At 27.8% G+C, this 23,459-nt stretch overlaps 6 protein-coding genes, 1 long non-coding RNA gene and 2 other non-coding genes across 13 annotated transcripts; 5 read left to right on the top strand and 4 right to left on the bottom strand.

Moving 5' to 3' along the window:
- Window positions 1-2,216: 2,216 nt before the first annotated feature.
- LOC149032113 (uncharacterized) lies at window positions 2,217-2,830 on the bottom strand. Its single transcript, XR_016177033.1, has 2 exons — window positions 2,675-2,830; window positions 2,217-2,399 (listed from the first exon to the last, which is right to left on the bottom strand). It is a non-coding gene; the product is annotated as an uncharacterized LOC149032113 (long non-coding RNA).
- Window positions 2,831-3,835: 1,005 nt separating this feature from the next.
- On the top strand, window positions 3,836-5,271 carry LOC149032114 (uncharacterized). Its single transcript, XM_089173984.1, has 3 exons — window positions 3,836-3,874; window positions 4,042-5,088; window positions 5,182-5,271. The coding sequence occupies exons 1-3, from the start codon at window positions 3,836-3,838 to the stop codon at window positions 5,194-5,196; spliced, it is 1,101 nt and encodes a 366-aa protein (XP_089030110.1). The 3' UTR covers window positions 5,197-5,271.
- Window positions 5,272-6,146: 875 nt separating this feature from the next.
- Window positions 6,147-6,219, top strand: TRNAK-UUU (transfer RNA lysine (anticodon UUU)). Its single transcript has one exon. It is a non-coding gene; the product is annotated as a tRNA-Lys (tRNA).
- An 869-nt stretch (window positions 6,220-7,088) lies between these two features.
- LOC149032116 (uncharacterized) lies at window positions 7,089-9,358 on the top strand. 3 transcript variants are annotated; one of them, XM_089173835.1, is made up of 3 exons: window positions 7,089-8,052; window positions 8,129-8,510; window positions 8,584-9,358. In XM_089173835.1, exon 1 carries the CDS (start codon window positions 7,404-7,406, stop codon window positions 7,974-7,976), a length of 573 nt encoding a protein of 190 aa, XP_089029961.1. In that variant the 5' UTR covers window positions 7,089-7,403; the 3' UTR covers window positions 7,977-8,052; window positions 8,129-8,510; window positions 8,584-9,358. The 3 variants fall into 3 exon arrangements, with proteins under 3 accessions (XP_089029961.1, XP_089029960.1, XP_089029962.1); XM_089173834.1 differs by lacking the exon at window positions 8,584-9,358 and having other exon boundaries at window positions 8,129-8,511; XM_089173836.1 differs by lacking the exon at window positions 8,584-9,358 and having other exon boundaries at window positions 7,089-8,028; window positions 8,129-8,511.
- On the top strand, window positions 8,567-8,784 carry LOC149032117 (small nucleolar RNA U3). The gene has a single exon (XR_016177059.1). It is a non-coding gene; the product is annotated as a small nucleolar RNA U3 (small nucleolar RNA).
- A 3-nt stretch (window positions 9,359-9,361) lies between the features above and the next one.
- On the bottom strand, window positions 9,362-13,978 carry LOC107073352 (odorant receptor 13a). The gene is made up of 8 exons (XM_089173837.1): window positions 12,056-13,978; window positions 11,803-11,922; window positions 11,503-11,620; window positions 11,161-11,413; window positions 10,597-10,719; window positions 10,368-10,458; window positions 10,133-10,269; window positions 9,362-9,604 (listed from the first exon to the last, which is right to left on the bottom strand). The coding sequence occupies exons 1-8, from the start codon at window positions 12,197-12,199 to the stop codon at window positions 9,382-9,384; spliced, it is 1,209 nt and encodes a 402-aa protein (XP_089029963.1). The 5' UTR covers window positions 12,200-13,978; the 3' UTR covers window positions 9,362-9,381.
- Window positions 13,979-14,378: 400 nt separating this feature from the next.
- Window positions 14,379-16,840, top strand: MED8 (mediator complex subunit 8). Of its 2 annotated transcripts, XR_016177051.1 has the most exons (6): window positions 14,379-15,098; window positions 15,176-15,421; window positions 15,795-15,965; window positions 16,143-16,260; window positions 16,341-16,482; window positions 16,580-16,840. XR_016177051.1 is itself a non-coding variant. In XM_015333961.2 (5 exons), the coding sequence occupies exons 1-5, from the start codon at window positions 14,934-14,936 to the stop codon at window positions 16,418-16,420; spliced, it is 780 nt and encodes a 259-aa protein (XP_015189447.1). In that variant the 5' UTR covers window positions 14,380-14,933; the 3' UTR covers window positions 16,421-16,556. The 2 variants fall into 2 exon arrangements, 1 of the variants encoding a protein (XP_015189447.1); XM_015333961.2 differs by lacking the exon at window positions 16,580-16,840 and having other exon boundaries at window positions 14,380-15,098; window positions 16,341-16,556.
- LOC107073357 (methyltransferase-like protein 25B) lies at window positions 16,408-18,559 on the bottom strand. 2 transcript variants are annotated; one of them, XM_015333959.2, is made up of 6 exons: window positions 18,125-18,559; window positions 17,780-17,998; window positions 17,083-17,674; window positions 16,884-17,018; window positions 16,563-16,804; window positions 16,408-16,467 (listed from the first exon to the last, which is right to left on the bottom strand). In XM_015333959.2, exons 1-6 carry the CDS (start codon window positions 18,332-18,334, stop codon window positions 16,462-16,464), a joined length of 1,404 nt encoding a protein of 467 aa, XP_015189445.1. In that variant the 5' UTR covers window positions 18,335-18,559; the 3' UTR covers window positions 16,408-16,461. The 2 variants fall into 2 exon arrangements, with proteins under 2 accessions (XP_015189445.1, XP_015189443.1); XM_015333957.2 differs by lacking the exon at window positions 16,408-16,467 and having other exon boundaries at window positions 16,506-16,804.
- Window positions 18,560-19,548: 989 nt separating this feature from the next.
- LOC107073355 (presequence protease, mitochondrial) lies at window positions 19,549-23,254 on the bottom strand. The gene is made up of 2 exons (XM_015333955.2): window positions 23,096-23,254; window positions 19,549-22,666 (listed from the first exon to the last, which is right to left on the bottom strand). Exon 2 carries the CDS (start codon window positions 22,651-22,653, stop codon window positions 19,576-19,578), a length of 3,078 nt encoding a protein of 1,025 aa, XP_015189441.2. The 5' UTR covers window positions 22,654-22,666; window positions 23,096-23,254; the 3' UTR covers window positions 19,549-19,575.
- Window positions 23,255-23,459: the final 205 nt, after the last annotated feature.

Here is a 23,459-nt window from a genome sequence, read left to right on the forward strand (position 1 = left end):
GTATAAACTTTTGTAATAGTATGTATTAAAACTAGTCAGGTTTTTTACAGCTAGTCTTTGTTTAATATTTAAATAAATTAATTCAATACTACCATCATGTTGAGAGATCATGCAGTATTTTAGTTACATTCTTGAAGGACAATAGAAAAAAATTGAATTTGACAAAATCATGAGCTCGTTAGAAGAATGATAAATAATAATCAAATTTGTAACTGTTAGTCTTAGTACATGTTTACATTTTGAATAATCAATAAACTGTTTAGAATGTTCAATGATATTGATAATTCGATATTGATACTTTAAAATCTATCCATGGTTCCTCTTACCTCTTAATTGTTGAATTTAAACTGTTGAGTCGATCAGTATCCGTTAGATGGTTAAGATATCAGTTGATCTTTTGTTTCAATTTGTGTTAATTTTATACTTTTATACTGTAAACATTTTTATTATTCGTTACAATATTGATTAAAATATCCATTTTTTTACAAATACACGTATGTAAATAATAAAATAGAAGAAAATATAAATTATTGACGTATTTTCAAGAAAAAATATTATATCAAAGTAAAATACAACAAAGGGAAAGAGAACATACTGTTCATTAGTGAAATTGAAACCGAAAAAAAAAACTTGAAACATATTATACTTAAGTGATATAAAAATTATCAAAAATTTTATTTGTTTAGTGAATAATGAGTTATTTATTAGAGGATTTCGAAAATGCTGGTCTTCAATTAATTAAAAAGTATGATCCTGAAACGATGAATTTTCTTCTATGGCGAAATGAGTTTGAATTTACAATGAAGTTACTTGATATAAAACATAAAAGTTATTATTTAATAAAAATGCTTGGACATTCAGCTATCAATTTTATATCAGAACATGTAGATCCTTACAAACCTATAGAAGTTCCATACGATGTGCTAATGACAATATTACAGCAAAGATATTCACCACATGATGTATACCATTCACTTATAAAACGTTCAGAGTATCGAGTTCAACTCCTTGGTGAATCTGTAGAAAGTTATCTTAACGCTCTAAAAGACTTAATATATCAATACCTTGATGGACCTCAAGCAGATAATATTATATTAAAGCAATTTATAGCTGGATTAAGTAGCTATCTATGTCGCGAAACGTTGGAAACGATACCAAATTTATCACTTCGGGATGCATTAAACTATGCCAAATGTATGGAATTGAATGAGAAGTCATTAATATGTTTTTAATTACTCAATTATTAATTGCAATAAAATCAATTATTTAAACAAGTTAAAAAATACGATTCATACAGATGAGCCTGTTTAAAAGACATTTGAGAACAATTTTATGGAAAATCATGAATTTTATTAAAAGATTCAATTCATTACTGAACGTTATAATATTATAATATAATCTGTGAACACAAGAAGTATTGGGAATCAATAAAATTGTTACTTTATAGGGATATCTTTATCATCCAAGATGAAACGTCATGTTTTATAACTTGTTATACAGTATTATTGTATTTTTTATTAATTTAATTTAATGTTTTCTTTAAAGTTTTATTGTTTTTTTCATTTCAATTATTGTATCATAATAATGTAATTGTATTAGAAAATATATAATCACTTTAATCAAACAACATGTATGTTTATAATAAATGTCCATGAATGACTGATACGTACAAATAAAAAGTTATGTGATATAGACTTCAAAAATGTGGAAAAAAAATGAAACCTATTATTGATATTGTTAAAATAAGTGTAAGCGTAATTCCAATAAATTCTTTTCAAATAAACACTAATAAAGATAAATGAAATTATAATTAGACTTTTTTTTTCTTATCATTAATAAATCATCTTTATCATTATTATTATTAATATTATCGTTAATAATTTTTATTCTATTAATATTTATTTTTTTTATAGGAGTAAAATAATAGGGAATTTTTATACTGTAAGGTTTAAAACTGCAAGAAATTTATTGAAAAATAAACGAATACTAACTCATTTTTATTATATAACTATATTACATTTAAAAGTAAAATTTTCTTATATTGTAAGAAGTTTTAGGAACTACATCATATCACATTAAATGGAATATTATTTTATCAATGATTAACCTTTTAGCTACTTAAGCTAAATGATTACATTCCAAATAATAAGCAAACTGTTTAAAATGTTCAATCATAATTAAAACTTCGAAGAAGGACTTTTTATAACTACAACTAACTGACTCGTCAGTTGGGATATATCAGTATTTGAGTTAATAGAAAAATGTTATACTTACTGTACAATTGAGATGTTGTCTGTTTTCTCAAGTACCCTTAGGTCGACTTGCCAAACTTTGTCTTTTTCAAGACTCTCGATTCCTTCCTTTAGAAATCTCACGTAGCTATCACCAAAATTGTTACGCTGAAATATTTATTCGATGTTAAATTTCTCTTAGTCGAATTTAAAATCTTGTCAACTCCATTAACTCCTTCACCATGTAATTTATTTTCTAACGGATCAATCACATTAGTTACTTCTTCTTTAATGTTAAAAATCGATGGTGTAGTTTCTTCATCTTGCATTACAAGATGTATTATCCTAGCCCATGTTCTGATGGCCATCTAAAATAATTTTAATCTATCAAGTATAATAATAATAACAAAAAATATTATACTAAAAAATATAAATTTTAATACCATTGTAACTTTATGACCTTGAATATCGCTACCCAAAGCAACTTCCTGCAATCCACCAACGATACCTAGTAACATTAAAATTATATGCAATTATAAAAAACAACTTTATACCAGTATCAGTTAAGTTAAATAAATGAAAATTGTTATACATACCCTTTTTAGGTTCATTCTTGTCATAAATTAAAGATAAAACAATAGTATATAACTTGTCAAAAGCTTTATATTTTGTTATTTTACCTTTTGATAAAACAGCTCTTATGATTTTTACTAAATGTTCCTTGCAATGTTTAATAAAAATAAATAGAACAAACAAATGAAATGACACAACATTCTTATTAAGGTTATTAAAATATATTATGCATTATTATTATATTACCTGACAATTTCATTTTGTAAATGTACAATTACAGGAAATAAAATGTAATCATATAAATCTTGAATAGCACCATCGGAGATTGTTTTTATACACTCAATAATCTCCAACGAACAATTAATACTTGGATTTTTCAATAATGAATCACAAACTGGTTTGTGAAGTAAAACCTTGTTGAAGTTCATGCCGATCCATTATTTTTAAATAATAAAAATAAATCTATCAATTTTGATCTTCGATAACATTAATATGTTAATAAATACCTTAAGAGCTAGTACTTTTATACGTCTTCTTAATTTGAGGTTATGTTTTTGAACCATCGTTAATAGAAACATTTGTTTACGTGAATGGTCGGAAATAGTCGGCAATTGTCGAAATTTACCAACGGTGAAGCCAGATGGTAGAACATTTCTACCCCTTCTCTCGAGCGTTCGCAGCATGCCTAGTACACAACGAAATGTTACGTGTCGGTGTGTCGGGAAACCGAAAGAAGCTGAGGGAAGCCGAGATTAGCTACGCGACAGAGGACAAAAAATACCCCCACCACGCGCTGCGGAGAAATACATGGAGACAATGCATATTTGAACAATGTTTAAAACAATGTCGCTGGGCTCGAGGGAAGGGGTAGAAATGTTCCGCGATCTGGCTTTCACTGCTCTGACGTTTGGCGATTGTTAAACTTACAATAAAAACGACAAACTTATGAAAAATATTGTAGTATGATGCTAGTAGTCAGAGAGAGAGACAGTTCAGAGTGCAAGAGAAATAGCGACGACGGCGCAACTGACATGTTTACAAGATGGCGTGATTCCAAATGTACATGTTTGGTTTGTGTTGTTTTTACTGTTTATTGTTAAATTTTGTTACAATGGCCAGTAATAAAATAAGATGTGTTTTTTGCAAAAAGAAAAATGATAAAAGAGTACTTTTCGTGAGTAAAACACTAAACAAATGCCAGGAAATTTTGAAAATACGTGTGAAATATAAATTAAAGTACAATGACATCGAGTTGCCTACACAAATAAATAACACAGATGGATATCATAGACACTGTTACAATCGTTTTACAGCTTTAATGGCAAGATACCGCAATTCATTGTCAGAAACAGATTATGCTAGTAATTCCAGTTCACCTACTTCGTCATCGAATACTCCAGTAGATATTAGTCAAACTATTCCAAGAAACGTAACTCTAAGCTCAAACAGTGAGATTGCATGTGAGGTTGCTTCTTCAAGTTCAAATAGTAAGATAACATCAGGAGATTCTGAACTGAATTTAAACAGTAAATTAATACCAGAAGATGTTGCTCCAAGTTCAGATAATCAGTGCATGTCAGGACATCCTTATCAAAGTATTAAGAGTGAAATACTATCAGAAGATGCTGATTCAACTTTAGATAGTCAGACAACGTTAGGAGATGTTGCTTTCAGCTCCACTTGTGATTCAATTGACATTTCTTACATTAAAATTGAATATATTGAACAACTTGAAAATATATGTTTTTTTTGTGATAAAAATCGTAAGCAGACTAAGGGTAAAAGACAAAAGCTACATTCGTCAAACGATGCAAAAATTTATGAAAATATCATGGAGTGGATGGAAAAACTCAATAATGAAGAGTTGTTACAGAAAATTGATCTTTTTAAATCCACAAATAGATCAATTCTTTATCATCGTGTGTGCGAATTAAAATATTTAAATGATTATAATAGAGTAGTTACAAAACTTCCATATAAATCTTGGCGTGAATGTCGTAATATCCATAAAGATATTTTTAATCATATCGTGTCAATAATAGAAGAAGAAGTTTTAAACAAAAGAAAATGTGTATTGGTATCATCTCTTTTTGATACGTACAATAATAAGTTGAAATATGAGCAGAAACTTCAGCCTCAGTCAGATATTAATTTAATAACTAATCATTATCTTGAAACAAAAATACAAAAACATTTCAAGAAATCAATTAGAATACTATCGAGACGAAAGAAAAAAATTATTATTCACAAAGATTGCAGTTTATCAGAAGATGATTTGACAAAAGTAAGTATGAAATAGAACATCTATCAATAATAACTAAAGTATCATATAAGAAACGAAAAGAATTAACGCTAATGTTAATTTATTTTGTTACAGATGATAGAAGATTAAATGACAACGACGATTCCCAAGACGATGATGATTATGAAGATGCATCCTTCTTTTGTAACACTATTAAGGACTGAAAAAATGAAAAAACTTAAATACCTCATTGATTGAGGTGATGATTTGCAATTCGTGTGCAAATTCTGTGATGACCAGAGCATTTGAAATAAAAAATGTAATTTTTAAATCTTTAATAATGCACTTTTAATATCCTCCTTTCTAACACAGTTTTATTCTTAATTTTATTTTATTTTTTATCTTAACATTTTTTTATTGGGACTTGTAATTTTGTAATGGTTTTCTGTCTCCTTCTTAGCAATATATTCTGCAATTGTCTCTCTCTGATTACTAGCATTATACTGCAATACTTTTCATACTTTTCAAGTGTGATCTGATGTTATGTTAGTGCTACTTGTGGATTGAGAAAAACCGTCCCGGTTCACTTGGGATAGGCACGAAACAAAGTAATCCTATGACGTGGAGATACTGTTCGCCTATTCCCTGCGGTTTAAAAACATTTTTTTAAAATTTAGGATTATTACCTGTACAGGTAAAATGTGCACTATTAAACGCAACCACTACCGCCAGCCAGGTAGTCCAGGCTCTAATTGAAAGAGCAAGAAGAAAGAGAAACATAAAACAATCAGCTGACCTGAAATTATTGTTTTCCCAATGTTGCTAACTCCCGTACTACTAGCCGCCCACCGTTTTGTTGCCTGACGGACCATGTTTCATTTTTTTCAAATCACTCCCTATTCTAAAGAAGTTTTCACTTCAACAATGGTCCTTATAAATAACTTCGGTCCCTTAAAGTGTTCAGTAAAAGGTTCGAACGACCCCATCGGTTTACCAATAATATTCTGAACAGTCTTGACATTACTAAGGAGAATAACAACTCGTCATCACAGTTTCATCGATTCATCTTTATACTAAGAAGATTTTAATGTGTAGTACATGCCTGAATAGCTCAGTCGGTAGAGCATCAGACTTTTAATCTGAGGGTCCAGGGTTCAAGTCCCTGTTTGGGCGAAATATATTTTTTACTAAATATTAAAACATGAACTTATTAAATAAGAAAAAGAAATAGAACTTCACACTACTTTGTTTTTTTTATTGACTTTTTAAGGGGTTTATTTTAGCACAAAAATTACGTAATATTTTACAAAAGAAAATAAACAAAAAGTTTGAAGTATAATTCTTTTCAGGTAGGCTTAATTTAAATAATAATTAAATAAGAAACTAAATAATAACCAGTAGCTTATTTAATTTCGCTAAAGGAAATAATTAATAATAATCCCTGTAGTAGAAGATAAGTTTAATCTTTAGATTAAAATTTTATATTAGCATCTAAGCTAAACAATGACTATTTATTTGAGTTGCGTCGAAAAAAAGGAAGCATTAAAATTTGGAGGAGATCATATCCATGATTTGAGGTTGCCCTAGTCAGGACGTTGGGTGCATTGAAAAAATTGAAAGTCAAATAATTGTAACATCATGCACACCCATTCTGTAAAAAAGTTTAATTGAAAGCTTGGCAAAATGGAATAAGAATGCAAAAGAAGTTATTTTTCAGCATGAAAACGACCCTAAAGACTAGAAAGAAATCATCAAGGAATAGTTAACAGCTCATGGATTTACTTTTTTAGACTGGCCCCTACAAACTTCTGATCTGAACCCAAATTTACAAAGAGATGAAACTAACGTCAAGAGAACAATAAACAAAACTATATCCGTCGATTTCGGTTAAGGTTCAAATTCATCATATTTAAACACACTGTTTATTATGTTTATTTACAGTCATATTGATTTATGTAACAAGGACTTATCCTTTCACTGAATAACTTTCTTTGTCTTGTTAGTCAATATTAAAATTTTATTAGACAGTCGATTAACGTTCATTAAACAATCAAGAAACTGGTCGGAAGTTTTGTATTGTTAATCTTATTAGAGAGTATTCCACTTTTAATAAAACCATTATCAATCTTAATTAAGAAACAAAGATCAGATGTAAATGCATTTACATTTTGTTTTGTTTATTTTTTTCTCTTCAACAAATAATTGACAAGTATATTACGAAAAGTGAAGTGTGTTTATTGGTGAAAGTGAAAACGAATTTCCACCAGGTCATCTACTTAACGTGCATAAAATATAACAGACTATTAATTTTTTTCTTGATATAATATAAACTATAATTTGAAACATTGAAAAAAAAAATGACAAACCAAATACATAATTTGCTTTCAAAGTTTGATTCAGATATGATGGAATTTCTTATATGGCAAAATGATTTTGAATATTTTTTCGATTATTTACAAATACCAAAACATTTAAAGGGTCCTACTTTATTAAATATGATTGAAGAAAATACTCGTTCGTCGGTTTTGAATAAAATAAGTTCTATGAAACGTTATGATGTTTCATACGATATACTTATAGATATATTAGAAGATATGTTCTCGTGGTATCGAGGAAATATAGCTGCAAGATATCGTTTTGATCATCGACATCAATTTGATGGCGAGTCAGCAAAACATTATGCCGACACATTAACGAGTTTAATTGTTAAATGTAATTTTAATTATGACACAACCTCAATCTTACTCGATCGATTCGTTATTGGTCTAAAAAATAATCGAGTTAAAGACAAATTGATACAAGTACGAGATTTAACGTTGGTCGATGCAATACGTATGGCAGAAATTATTGAATTTCATGAGAAACAATGTCACGACGCTAATAAAAGAATTGATGAAATTTGCAATAACTTTGAAAAGTTTTTAAAATAAGACATGGACACAAATTTTAGAAGAACTCCAAGAATCTGCCGTTACAATATATGTAATCATTTATTTTATTGAGATAGTGAGTTGATTAAAGAATTCGAGAAAACAACAGCATATAATTAATGGATATTGTTTCATATAATCTTTTGTTTCAGATATTTTTACAGGGATTGACATAACAGATGGTTCTGTTCAGATTTTTTATGTATAACTAACCCTTTGCACTTCGCACAACTTTCGACGCTGGGTAGCAGCAACTTTGCACAACTTCGCAGCAGAAATTGCACATTTACAGACCCTCGTATTATTATTTAATATAACTTTGGAACCAAATAACGGATTTTAATGATATTGGACTTATATTAATCTGTAGACATCAAGGAACATATTTACTTAAAAAACTTTTACCAAAAGAACTTATTTACCAAAAGAATGTATGTGTGTAATAGCGTTGCAATTGAAAAAAAGCGTTCACTTGAAAAAATCAGTTAGTTCTTTGACTGAACACTAGATGGCAGATTCCATTTACCGTTTCTCGTAAGTAATACTATACTTCGAATTGTATATAACGCTTAAAAAATCACGGTAGAGTTAAGATCATACTTCACAGGATCATTTCTGTAGTATATCTTCACAACTGTTTAGCGTAAAGCTGAGACGTTGCAACTACGATGACGAGTTGTAGTTCCCTTTCCTGAGCGTGAGGACGATTCAAGATCTTGATTGAAATTTCAAGATTTTGATCACCGATGATCGTTCACTCCTTTTACTTTGTAAAGGGAGCTATGGAAAGCGGAGCTTTCTGAGTAGTCAATGAACAATCAACCAAAAACAGAAATCATTTCAGTACAATTATACAGAATGTGACTTTTAAGGACTTATGAAATTATTGTTAAGGAATTTTCATAATTAGCAAAGGGGCGAGGAGTTTGTCGAAACTTCTCATGCTAAATTTTTCAGGATAAAAAAAAATTGCATTAAAAAAAAGATCGCACAAAAAAGAAATTGCATAGAAAAGGACAGCACAAAAACAAGCTCTACTGTATTTTCTTATTTTTGTATTACTTATAAAACATGTTAATAAAATTACATTAAAAAAAAAAAACAGATTTTTGGCAATCGTTTTTACACGTGCACGCGTATAAAGATATCTTAATCAACGAGATTGTATTTTATTTTGTTTAATATATTTTAAATATTTTTAAATAATAGATAATTTGTTTATTAGGTTTATAATATTCTCACAATCAGTGATTAAACTGTAATAAATCTTATTTCAATATTTATATTATACATTTTTCACAAATTTTGTAAAATTTTATTGAGCAGTACGCAGAACAGTGAAATACGACATGGATGTACGGACAATCTTAAAGAATAAAAAGAAAACAAAACAATTTATTTATTACTATATATATATAATAAAATGATACATAATCGCGTAATATAATCGAAAAATAAAAAAAGAGTGAAAGAAAGAAAATGAATTATTTCTTACCGAGCTAAAAGTTTCCATAGATATGACAAACATATTTGCAGCAGTTAATGTGCAAGGTAATCTTGATCTAATTAACATAATATTTATTATTTTTCTTGTTCTAATAGATGTTTGATACCATTGCACATTTATTCTATAATAATTAATAATATAATTATTAAAATAATAAATATTTAGGGGTACTTATGCCACCGCAGCAAAAATTTCGCTAATGCGCCAATAAAGAGCAAACTTGTTGTTCGCACACAACAAGCTTGTTGCTTGCACAAAGCAACCGTCAGAGTTTCGTCAGGGATTTATCAGAGTTTCGTCAGGGTTTTGGCGACAGTATCAGGTGAAAGAAAATAAAAACTGTTTTAAATCTATGCTAAATTTTATATCGGCTCATTTTCCATCGAAATTCGACTGACTACTTTTTATAAATTTTGAATTTTATAAGTTTGGAATTTTTCAAGTGTTTTGATTTTAAATAAAGTTTTTTATTCTATGTTTTGTCGCAACAATTTTAGATGCAAATTGGCGCATTAGCGAAATTTTGTTGCGCTTGCGTTAGCATATGCGTATCGTAATATATTTTATAACGTTTTGCGTTAATTTCAATAATATTATAACTAAACAAATAAATAAATAATAACTTAAGAATGTATTATTATTAACTTACAAATGTTCATGCATTCGATTACTATGATCTATAAGACGTTGAGCACTTATACATTCAAAAAATAAATGAAGTAATTGTGCATAAGAAAATACCATTTGTTGAAGAAACTTAGCCATTTCGTCCATATACGTAAATGCCTAGAAAAACAATTGTCTATAATTATGCGAAAATAAAATGCATATACTTAATTATTTTTTCAACATTGATCACAAAATGTATATAATGAGGGATGTACTTGTAAACTCGTAAGACTCATCGCGATCATATTAAGTCCTGCCTGTAGAAAGAAAGACGTGGAATAAAAGGATTCCATCAAATTAGCAAACCTTAATAAACAAAAGAAAAAATTATTATTGCATTTTTTGTTCTTCTTTCTATTACAATTTTTTTTTCATCGTACGATATCGTACAAGATATAATTTAGTTTAAAAAAAAAAAAAACAAAACAAAAAAGAATTACGAACTCTATCGCTTTTTGATGCCTATAAATACATTCGGCAATATTTTTATATGGTTTGTCATCTTTTATAGCAACATTTACATCTAAATCCAATGTTTCTTTGTCTGCCAAATGATAAAGTTGATATCTGCAAAAAAATATTATTTTTTAATATTATTGTGTACTCGTTTATAACACAATTTGTAAAGACTTAAATGTGTTGATTTTTGAAGAAAACATTTTATGAATAATGTCGGTAATATAGGTGTGTCGGTACACACGACCTTATGTAGTACGTGCATAACTTATCGATAGGGTAGTTACGTAAGTAACTTCTTAATCTGTGCGTCGTTTGAGTATCGTATGAGTATAGTATGAGTCACGTCGAAGTGAAAGTTCTCTTAACTATTGCGTTAACTTACTAACAAATAATCTATTTTTTTATTTAATTTTATTAATAATATTACTTTGCTTGAAGATAATTATTAAACACTAATTATTAATACTAAATATGCTATTGGATAAAACGAAAAAACTTTTGATTTGAAATAAGGTTTTGTAAAAAGAAACAATAATTAAATATACATACCCAATCGTTGAAAATAATCCGCAAACGTGTTGTATAAAAACAAGAAACATTGTGTCAATTGCAATAACTATTGATATACAAATAACAATGGTAACGTAAGAATGAAGAATAATAAAATAATAATATCTTTGATTATCCACGAAATATTCAACGTGATGTACCATTGGTCGTTCATCAGTTTCGTTTAACGTATTCAAAATAAGTGGTTTCAATGGCGTAATCATAAATACCACCATTATTCCATACAAAACACCTAGAATCAAATCATTTATATTCTCTATGATTTATTTTTTTGATTTAAAAAATCGTTTTTTTTTTCATTTAATTCTATTTTTTATTTACTTGCGTATATAAGTGTAAATTTTCTACCATCTTTTGCGTATTCTTTAAGTGTATGAACTTGATCAGCTTCGGTATATGAAATAATATCCGTTTTAATACGATTAACTAATATCTTCATCTATAATAAATAATAATAATAATAATAATAATATTCATTTATATTAAATCATGAATAAACATAATATATAAAAATAAAATACATGAATTATAAACTGCAATTATTGTAACAATACATAATACTACTACAAGTATATATAATATAATAATTTGATTTGTAAAATAGGACATGATCGTTCATACCTTGTTCATTTTAAACGTACAATTTAATAATTTAATAAAACTAATTAAATCAATGATGAACGGTGACAAGTTTTCCAATAAAACGTCTATTTCATTGAACGAATTTATCAAAGCGAAGAACTATCAAAGGAAAATCAAAAAAAGCACAATAATATTAACAAAATGTTATCTATGATAAAAAGAAAATTGTTTAAGTTAAGACAGGAGGAGAAGAGGAATGGGTTGAAAGGGATTAAAACAATTAATATAATACCTTGGCTAAATATTGTGTACCAGCTAAAGACAATAAGATGAATAAAGTGAAATTTCTTCGTGTTATCGTTTGATATGGCCATTGTCCGATAAAGGATAATAAAACTTTATTGATCTTATAGTGACGACTATCAAAGAAGTCCATTACGTTAGTGTACTATTTTAAATAGTCACTAAGAGAGAAATACACGTTACCATATGAAAGTGAACATAATGCATTCACTCGTTTTCTTGTCATTTAAGATTCCCTTAGTGACGATAATAGCTGTTAGACGATAAGAGGACATTTGTAATTATGTATGTAACATGTGTGCATTTACACACGTACATTAAAACAATGTACGACTATCAACAATTATTTCCGATAGTTTTCCTTTGGAGTTTCTAAGACTGATTATTATTATTATTATTATTGTTTCTCTTTTATTGTAGTAGTAGATTCAACATAGTGAAGAGGATATAATACACTTTTCTATTTTCACCTGTTTCTATTGATATTTCTAATATACTTCATTTGTCTCATTGTCAGTGGTTTATTTCTAATCTAACATATTTAAGGTAAAGGCACTAATGTGTTCGACCAGTTAAAAGAAATGTTTATCTTAAATAGTGCTAACTTTTTTCATTATTATTGAATAGTAAAAGTATTGATGCATAAAGATATTCTTTGAACTTTGGACGTCATATCATAACGAAGGATATTTTGTTGAAAAAAGTTGTGTTACACGAAAATAATAAACATTAATGGAAAGTTAAATTTCTTATGCTTAACCCCTTACCCAAAAACATGAGCTCTTCCATCGGAAGACCATGGTGAATGGACCCTCCTACTATTAGAGACTATTGGATCCCCCATTAAACAAGTGCCCTATAAAATCGGACTATAAATTCAAGAACGAATCTCACGGCAGTTTAGATTACAGATTTGATGTGAATAATGAAATATTTTGTGTAACTTGAAAAAACAATAAATGTGTTAAAGTCTTGTCAAATTGTCAAGGTGTACAATCGTTAAACAATGTAACTAAATCGTCCAAGTCTGAGAAAGAACAAATCAAAATAGTTCAATCGTATTGCATAAGTAACTTTAATAAGTTTATGGGAGGTGTTGACAAACTGGACTGGAATGTTAACAAATACAGGATAACAATTGGTGGAAAAAAGTGGTATTTTCCTATTTTTATCAATATCATCGATACAACAGTTGTAAACATCTACGTATTATATTGCCATGCTAACAAAGCCCCATGCCATTATTGGAATTTCGACGAAATATCGTCCGAACATATTTGCAGCAAGTGTCTCCTTCTAATCTTAAAAATTAGAGGCGTAAGGACGGGCCCAATAAGACATTACTTAAAAAGAACTCTTGAAGGAAAACAAAGAAAATGTGCAATGTGCAAAACAAATGTAAGAAAACAATGTGGCAAATGTAACGTCGGTTTACATGTGGATTGTATGAAAGAATGGCATAAGTAACAGTTATTCTTGTATGTATGAGAAAATGCATATAATAAAAGAATTAGTTTCCTATTAATTTTCTTTCATGCAACCTGCCACAATCTCCATTTGGGACTTTTTCAAAAATATTAAATATTTTCAAGACAAAACATAATTCAAATATAATTATACTGCTACACAAACTTTTGTGCATATATATATATATATATAGTTAGTGAAAAATGGTCAATTTCTGGAACATGGTCGATGACTGGTGCCTTCATCCTACATTTATTTTCTAGAAATTTATATTATTTAAATATATATAATAATAATATAAAAATATTTCTTTTTTATTATATTATATTGAAATATTAATATAATATTATTTAATTTAAAATATTAAATTATAACAATTATAAATATATTAATAATATTAACCCACATTACCCGCCGCCATATTACGAAAGTGCAGAAAAAAGCAAATTAAATTAACTGCATAATGATATTCATACTAATCAAATAGAACTATTTTTGCAACAATTTTTTTTTATTTATTTAAATATAAAAATTATTGATTTAAAATAAAATAGTGTGAATTTTTAATATTTTCACGCAGCACGAATTTCATTCTGAGGTTGCAGTTATTAAAAAAAAAAATGCGTCCTAATAAAAGGCCATTGGCGCGAGTAATGGATTAAATTAATTATTAAAATAATATTATATAAAATATTATATAAATTAATAAATATTAATTAATAATATAATAGAAATAAATGTACATAATCGTAAATTCAAATAATTTATTTCAAAGTAAAATCGATCGATCTTGTATTTGATTTATCGAGATATATCGAGAGTAGTAGTTTCATAATTCGTCGATAGAGGGAAGTAAATTGAACTTTCCTAGTACAATGTTTATGAGTGATCATGATCAGTGAAGAAATTGTATGAAATCTGTTATTCATTTTTATTAACATAATAATTAAATATTTGTAGAATTGTTTTATTAATTGATTGTTCGATATATTTAGAAAATATGTGTAACGTTAAATGAATTATATGTAACTTTGGTTACACACACCATATATAGTTCGATCTCACTAATCCAACACTATTAAAAACAACCAGAGGTTGCCGGATTATTGGATTACAGTGAAAAAAGTGATAAGTTTTGAGGTTAGACTGCTACACGGTCTCACTAATCCAGCATTATTAAAAACCAGAGGGTGTGGAAATATTGGAATGTTCGGATTATTGGATTACAGTGAAAAAAAGTGATAAGTTTTGAGGTTAGACTGCTAGACGACGACGCAGCGACGGAGCGCATAAGCGTAGAGGGACGTAGGTGGCGCTAGCGGGGGGTGCCGGATTATTGGACGTATCGGTCTATTGAAATATATATATTATACTTAAAGATTTAAATAACAATTGAAAAGATGCAACGTGAAGAAAAACAATTAGATGCTACCTTAGAGGCTACTATTATGAGAGTCAATGATTTGAAAACATCCATTGCATCGATGATATTTAAATTAGAACACGAATATGAGACATTAAATTGGCCAAATTTTCTTGACAACTTTGCTCTTATTTCTGGACACGTATGTAAACTTATCTATTATTATATTATACCTATATCAATATTCAATATATTATAAATAATAATTCTTGTTTATAGTTGACCAGTTTATCAAAGATACTCAGTCATGACAAGGCACCAAATTTAAGAAATCTTACAGTTTTGCCTTTACGTTTAAATCCTGAAAAGGACGAAGAACTTCTTCGATTAACCGAAGGTAGAATTCCAACATTTGCTCATGATTCAGTACCGGATTATTTGAGAACCAAATTGGAACCTCAAGTGGAACAAAAAATGATGCAGTTAGAAGCCAAAGCAGCTAATTTAAATCATGAAGCTTCCCACGTAAGATAATTCTATATATATATATATATATATACAATATATATTTTCTTGGTATACGTATTAAGTGTAAAAATATTGTTTTACAATTGAATTTGTTTAGATAAATAAACATTAAAGTAATTTATTCTATTTCTTTGTTAATGTGCTAACTAAACCACACGACTATAGGAATATAATGTAAGCTACTATCAGATAGCTTGTATTTTTTATCAGTTCCATTAACTATGGACTGTGATTAAGATAAAAGCTTAATTCATATTTATATATATATATATATAGTTTATAATTAAGCATTTGTCATATACAGTCCAATGGAACTCACAAATGACATATTATGGTTTAAATTTCATACGAGTTTTTATATGAATTTCAGAAACAAGTCACGCAATACACTAAAGTTATTAGTCATGTTTGGGATATAGCAAATAAGGCACGTGAGGAATGGGAAAGTGAAGCTGGTAATAGAGCAACACAAGCACAAACGAGTAGTGCAGCGGATACTCATGCACTTGTCGCTGCTGTTGGAATGGGAAAAGGATTGAAAGTAATTAATCGTATTTTTTATGAAACAAAGAATGGTGTTTTTGTCATTAATAAGTGCAGGACACTTTTCATGGTGTTTTTTTTTTTGTACTATTTGTATCTGTTATAGTAGGTAAATACGAAAAATAGATTCTACATCGATACTGTAAAAATATTATTGTTTAATTTACTTGTATAGTCAGATTCAGTTCCAATGGTTCAGTCAAATGTTAATCCTGTACCAAGTGGTATGATGGTTGGCAGACCCGCAAATCAACAACAATCTGGAGGACAAGGACCTCTTGGAAATACACAAAGTAATGAAATAGTTTTTAAATCATCGTATATAATACTTAATAGAATAGAATTCTATTAATTTTCAATGATTTTCTTATAGTGGGACAAATGAATAAAGCTCCTAGTGCAATCAAAACAAATATCAAAGCTGCGTCACAAATTCATCCTTATGGAAGATAGTGAAATTATTAATATTTTAATTAGAATATGTGCAACATAGATTATTGCTGAAAAACAAAAAGGTATATATTATACACGTTGCATATAATATTTATACATTTTTATTTCTTTTGAAAATTCTGTTTAACGTAATGTTGTTTACTTTTTGTGCTACAATAGCATTAGATCGTGGAGATAATATATTATTCATAACAGGAATAATAATAGCATTTAAACCTTGTTCTCGTAACCAACACAATCGATCTTGTAAGACCATTGATTCTGCTGATGCTTGTAAAATTAATTGTAAACCAGTATAAATCTCAACTTGTTGTAATCTTTGACAATGATGTTTCCATAATTCAGTTATTTCATTTTCAATCAATTCGTGATCATTCAATTTTTCTTAAATACAAATAAAATTCATTTTATGATATTATACGTGATAATCTCATGTGTAACCATGATACATATATTATTTTACCTTCATTTCGTGGTACAGTTTCATTGATAGGCTCCAAAGTATATCGCAGTAAGGTATCCTTCACATAATTTTCAATACTAGAACATTGTGATAGTCTTGTAGCTTTTCGAACTTGCTTTTTTAAATATAATTTATCTAAAATCAATTATATGAATTATAATATATATATACACACACACACACACACATGTTTACTTACTTTGATTTACATATAATTCAAACACAGCTCTAGCAAGTACATGGAAAGCATGTATATCATGTGAATCCTGTGACATATTGATCCATCTTTCAGCAGGTTCTTGACATGCTAGTCTTAAAAATGGTTGTCTTAAAAACATACTAGTATCTAAATTAGAATAATCAATTGCTTTCTTAAGGCATTGCGACATTGGAAAATGATCAAAATGTTGTACAACACCATTAGAAATGACATTTTCATTTTTAGATACAGTAAGTTTATGGTAACAACAAGAAATTAAAATCAATAATTGTGCATTCTTCATATGATTGAATATTTTTGATACGTATACGCTTAAGTCACCGCAAGCATGTAATCCAATAAAACAAAGATTATCAATTTTTCCAAATTCAGATAATATTAGAGATTCTATTGTTTCTATTGTTTCTATTGAATGACACGATAATTTACAGTAGGCATATTTAACATGATTTACAGATGTTGGATAGATATTCATTTGCCTATTACGTGCTACAGTTATATTTGCTTCATTACCATCTAATCCAAGCACTTTATATCCATATAAATGGTACAGTAATTGACTGACATATCCCTACAAAAAAAAATAAGAAATTATATATACTTTACAGTGTATAATATTATATATTCAAAATCTAAATTATAACTTCTGTAAAACAATACATTCTTGATATCTTACCAGACCACTACCAAAATCAACAATAACTTCAATCTTTAATGTTTTACATTGTGCATGTATCAATTCTGCCAAATGTATTATTTCATGTTGTTTTTTAGGATTTAACCGTTTTATAAATTGTTGCGGCACTTTCAATGTTGTTGAAGGATTTACACGTGATAACCTATTAGTATATTTACATTTGTCTATGAATTCTTGAAGTGTTTTAGGCCATACTGGCTGTAATATTTAAAAAAAAAAAATAACAATTATCAAATGTTTATAGATGTTGGAAAATATTTGTATTATTATTAAATCATTTTTATCATCACTAAATTCATATTATTCAAGTATACTACTACTTACCAATGTTTTGTTAACAACAAAGTTATTTAATTTGTTATTTGATAAACTTTGCAATACATCTAACCATTCTTTAGGAATAGCATCTAACGATCCATTAATTAATATTTCAGTAACTGGATGATTATAAATCCATTGTGTTTTATGAAATAAACATAATGCTTCGAGAAAATATTGAATTAACAATTCTTCATCCCGTTGAGAAAACATCATAGTTATGTGATAATTGAGAGATTAATAATTTGAAATTTTCTATCACGTGCACAATTATGATTAATTTATTAATTAGATAAAATATCATTTGAAATTATTCTACATTTGTTACTTTTTTTTCATGTTTTAACTTGAATCAATCTGATCTGGTCTGTTTTATCATTTAAGGTATAGTTGTGTAAACGGCCTGCAGAGGCGTGACTGTAGATACGTGTCCGCCACACTGAATTGATTGAAGCGCCTTCATGCCTTGACGCGCGAATATTTCAAATTTCTTTTTATACGATAGAAACACTGTTGATTTTTTTTTTTTTAGAAATAAAATAGAACAACGGGAAAAGGAATATTTTTTATTTAAAAAAAAAACAATAAATAAAAATATTAATATAATTATAGGTGTAACTCTCTGCATACAAAATTATTACAAATATATTATTATAAATATATTGTTACATCACAGGAAAACAAAACCTCTTATTTCATCTATGTAATAACCAAACAATAACATTCAATAATAACATTTATATACACACTATTAATCTTCTTCAAAATATTAAAGTAACTTTTTTAATTTAATTATTATATTAATTTAAATATTTATAAATATTAGTTTGCTTGTTCTAATATAAAATAATATCTTTTGTTTTATATTCAATTATGAAGATTTTACACTGCCATTACTGTGACGCGACGTCAACGCCAATGTTTATTATTAAAGACTCTGTCGGTAATGTAGATTTTCAATGTATGATACTGATTAATACTATATATGATAACTGTACAGAATACCTACACACTTTGCGTGTAAAAAGTAAATTATTAATTTATATTTTCACATACAATTTACTAGATTTATGTGAGACGATGATTATAAATTATTAAATTACTTATACACATTCTTAATAACGTGATGTTTTATTTGACAGTTTTGTTATTATAAAATTCTGTCAACATTTGATACTTTTATTTGTTGGAAACAAAATATTTGTTTCTAACTATTAAGTTTGATTATTACTTTAGGTTTACCTTTATGTCTTCAGATATAAATTTTCCTCAAAATTATTTTCGTTTAACATAAATAGACATGATATATATATATATATATATATATATACACTGTATACATTTTCTTATATATATCTTGAAAATAATATTAATAATTTCGAATGAATAATATAATTATTTGATAATACTTATTTCAGTTGATTATTAACTTTATTGTTTTTTTTTTTTTTTTTTTTTTAATTATTATAAATAGTCCAATTTTCCATTTGTCTTTGCGACAAATCATTATTCTGTGGTCCAAGAAGGGCACGACCAATTTTAATACCTTTTTGTTCTGGTTTTAAAAATTTGTCAACAACTTCCATAATCTGTTCTTTGTTAACACTTTTTAATTGTTCTCTTTGTACTTGTATATCATTATCGGTAATTTTATTAGTAAATTTAAGTAAACCACGTTGGGATGGAGATAATGGAGCATCAATTTGTTGAAAAACGGCTAATTTAGCTTCGTCTATTTCTTTGTCAGACAATTTGTAATTTTGAAAAAATTCGTACGACTTATCAAATATATCAAATGTTTTAGTTGAATTAGGATCTCGATAAGAATAGAACGTAAATGTTCCTGAAGTAGTCAAGTAAGCTCCACCACCATAAGCTCCAGCCTTTTCACGAATTTCAGGATGTAAATAAAGCGATGTAAGAAGTTTCGATAATATTCGCAATTTGGCATATTCTGGATCAACATATGGCACTGTTAAAATTGCCTTTGATGAATAATTAACTGTATATGGTAAAACATAATGTATTGCATTTTGTTTGCTATTATTATCATTATCATCTGTAGCTGTAGTTATAATATAAGGTTCTTTGATATCATCTTTTAACGATTTGTAAAATGAATTGATACTTCGTAAGATATTTTCTTTATTTTCATTAGAAAAATTAAGTGCAGATCTTAAATGTTTTTTGTTCAAAACATATCCAGCTATTTCGTTCATTTGATTTAATATCGGTGTTAAATCATCAAGTTGTGCTATGTTCTTCATTCTTTTTATAAATTGTAATCCAGAATAATTTTCTTTAAGATTAGCTACAGGTGAAACCAAGCTACTAGCAATCGTGGATGCATAATGATGTCCTTGATTAGCAATACCACTGACTAAATATGCCGCATTCGTTTTAACTAACGTTTCAAATCTTTGAAGATCATCTAATTTAACATTATTGAATAATTCTAACCATAATCCCCACATATCATTTATATTTCGATCTAAACAATATGATTCTATCATAATACCTTCTTCGTATTGCATGACATTACTTTTATGTTGAGCTACGTGAGTATCAAAGTTTAATCCACCAGTTTTTAATTGTATCATTTGATCAAAACTTCTGTAATCATAATTATTAGTAGCCATTTTGTCTATAATAGAAGTGAACAGTGGTAATAGATCTTTTAATTCTTGTGGTAATCTTTGCGTATTAATTATTCCACGATAATAAGAAATTCCATTTGTTGGTTGTACTGTTACTTGTAATGGAACACCAGAGACATTTACGTTCAATAATTGATATCGTGTTACATCCTCTTTCAAATCCTCTATTTTTAAAGTTGGAAGAAGATCTTTATTATCCTTTTTCTCTTTTTCCTTTAATAACATTTGTCCTTGTTCATATATTTGATCTAATTTTTCTTTGGACAGTTCATTCAATTTAGTTTTTAACAATTCTTGTTCGGCAACAGCTTTTTTATCATCATATTTTTCATCGGGTGACATTGTTACCGTCAATCTATGATTATTATTTATTAAATATTTCTGCACCAGATCTTGAAGATAATTAGGATTGTTTTTCATTTTATCTAAAAACTTTGTAACTAATTCATTTATTCTCAATGATTGTTTAATATCACAATCATGATTCCATAGAGACATTATTTTAAATAGAATACCCAATCCAAAATTAGATGATTGATGTTTAACGCCTAATTCGACGCCATGTAAAACAACTTCTATTTGATTTTGTTCGAAACCCTCTTCAATAACTTTTTGTAAAGTTTCGTCAAAAATTTGTTCTACTTTAGAAAAATCTTCAGGTTTGACACCTTGTAGACTTACAGTAAACATTGTATCTTTACGTTCAGATTCATATCCAGTACTTGAACCATAGCCAGTACTTATATTTGATTCAATTAAGCTTTTATAAAATGGCGAATTAGGACCATCTAATAATAACTTAGCTAAAACAGCCATTTCAAATGATAATTGTAAATCAGTTATATCATTACACAAAAATCCTATTGCAATGGAACCATTTCTACTTGGATCTGCGATCATAGGATCTGGTCTACAGAAAATATGTTCGTGTTTAGGTTTATCCCATCGTTTTTCTGAAGGAACTAACGGTACTGGTGTATCAGTCTTATTCGATGATGAAAGATATTGATCATTGATAAACTCCAAATGACCTTCAAGTGGAAAATTGCCATAAGAATAAAATCTTGCATTGGATGGATGATAATAAGTATTATAAAAGTTTAAAAGATCGCTGTGTTTCAAAGTAGGTATAACAAGAGGATCTCCACCAGATACATGAGCATAAGTGTGACTTGGTAAGATTGAATTAAAATATTTTTGAGCTAATATCGTTTGATTTTCATTAAATACTCCTTTCATTTCATTAAATACTACACCCTTAAATATAATAGGAGAATTTTGATCATTAACATCGGTATGTTCTAATCTCCATCCTTCTTGACAAAAATCTAATTCTCTTAAATTAGGTTTAAATACGCTATCTAAATAGACAGATTGCAAATTTCTGTAATCTTTCAAATTTTGCGTAGAAAATGGATACATCGTATAATCTGGAGCAGTAAGGGCATTCATGAATGTAACTAAAGATCTTGACAACATTTGAAAGAATGGATCTTTGCATGGATATTTTTCACTGCCACAAAGTGTCGTATGTTCTAATATATGTGGTACACCTGTAGAATCTTTAGGTAAAGTACGAAATGCAACACCAAATACATTATTACTGTCATCTCTTGCCAAATGTACATATTGTGCTCCAGTAGATAAATGTGTAAGCCTTATCGCAGTAAGATATATTTCATCTATTTTTGCTATTTCATCTACCATAAAACCATGTAGAACAGTTCCCTTCTGAAATTTATCCGACAGACTATCTATTCCTTCGTGATTTATCCTTTCACATTTTACATTTACAGAATAAGATCTCTTTAAGCTATGTAATGTAATGTTCTTTTTCTTTAAATAGTTTTTGTTTATGAGTTTCAGTAATCTTAACATTGTGTGATTATCACTAAAAAAAAGAATCAATAAACATGTGTCAATTAATTAAATTGTATGAATAATTTAATGTTATGCTTTCAAATTAGTACAATTGATCAGATTTTTATCATTAATCAAAATAATGTTACAATTAATACAATAATAATTAATTAGAAGATGAGTAATAGAAAGTATTATTGAAAAGTAATAAAACTCGCTAGTATTTTACTTTGAATTATTATAAAATGAATGAAAGATATTTACTTTATATAATGTCCACAATATATTTCAATGTCTTATTTAAAAAAAAAAAAAGAAACGTTTATTGAAAGAATTCTTAACAACAGATATACAAATTGTACAAATTCTGATGCAACAAAGCGGCATTCATCGATGATGAATTATTACGAGAAATTATATCACAAATTAATGATTTTACAAATGCAAATTTATTTATTACCTTATGTTATTGTCTTCCTATGTAAACAAGTTTTGACAATCTAATTTGACACAATAGATTATAACTTTTTATCTTTTCGGTTAAAAATCAAATTGAAAACGAACGGTTGGTTGATTGAGGAAGTTTAACCGATTTTACTCGAGCAAGGAAATAATAATCATAAGAATAGCCATTTTATATTCATAAATTTGCAGTCTCCAAAATAATGGCGCCATTGCAATGGAATTATGAAAATTCGTTTAACACTTTTAGATATATATCACGGGAAAACTATTAAATTTATTATTTCATTTTGTATTTATTATGAATAATAAAATAAATCAATGATTTTTCTTTAATTCGTAACAAGAAATACGTTGTATCT

Source organism: Polistes dominula, unplaced genomic scaffold (genome assembly GCF_049000335.1).
Source record: "Polistes dominula isolate Pdom_NZ unplaced genomic scaffold, Pdom_raw_medaka contig_75, whole genome shotgun sequence".
NCBI lineage: Eukaryota > Metazoa > Arthropoda > Insecta > Hymenoptera > Vespidae > Polistes > Polistes dominula.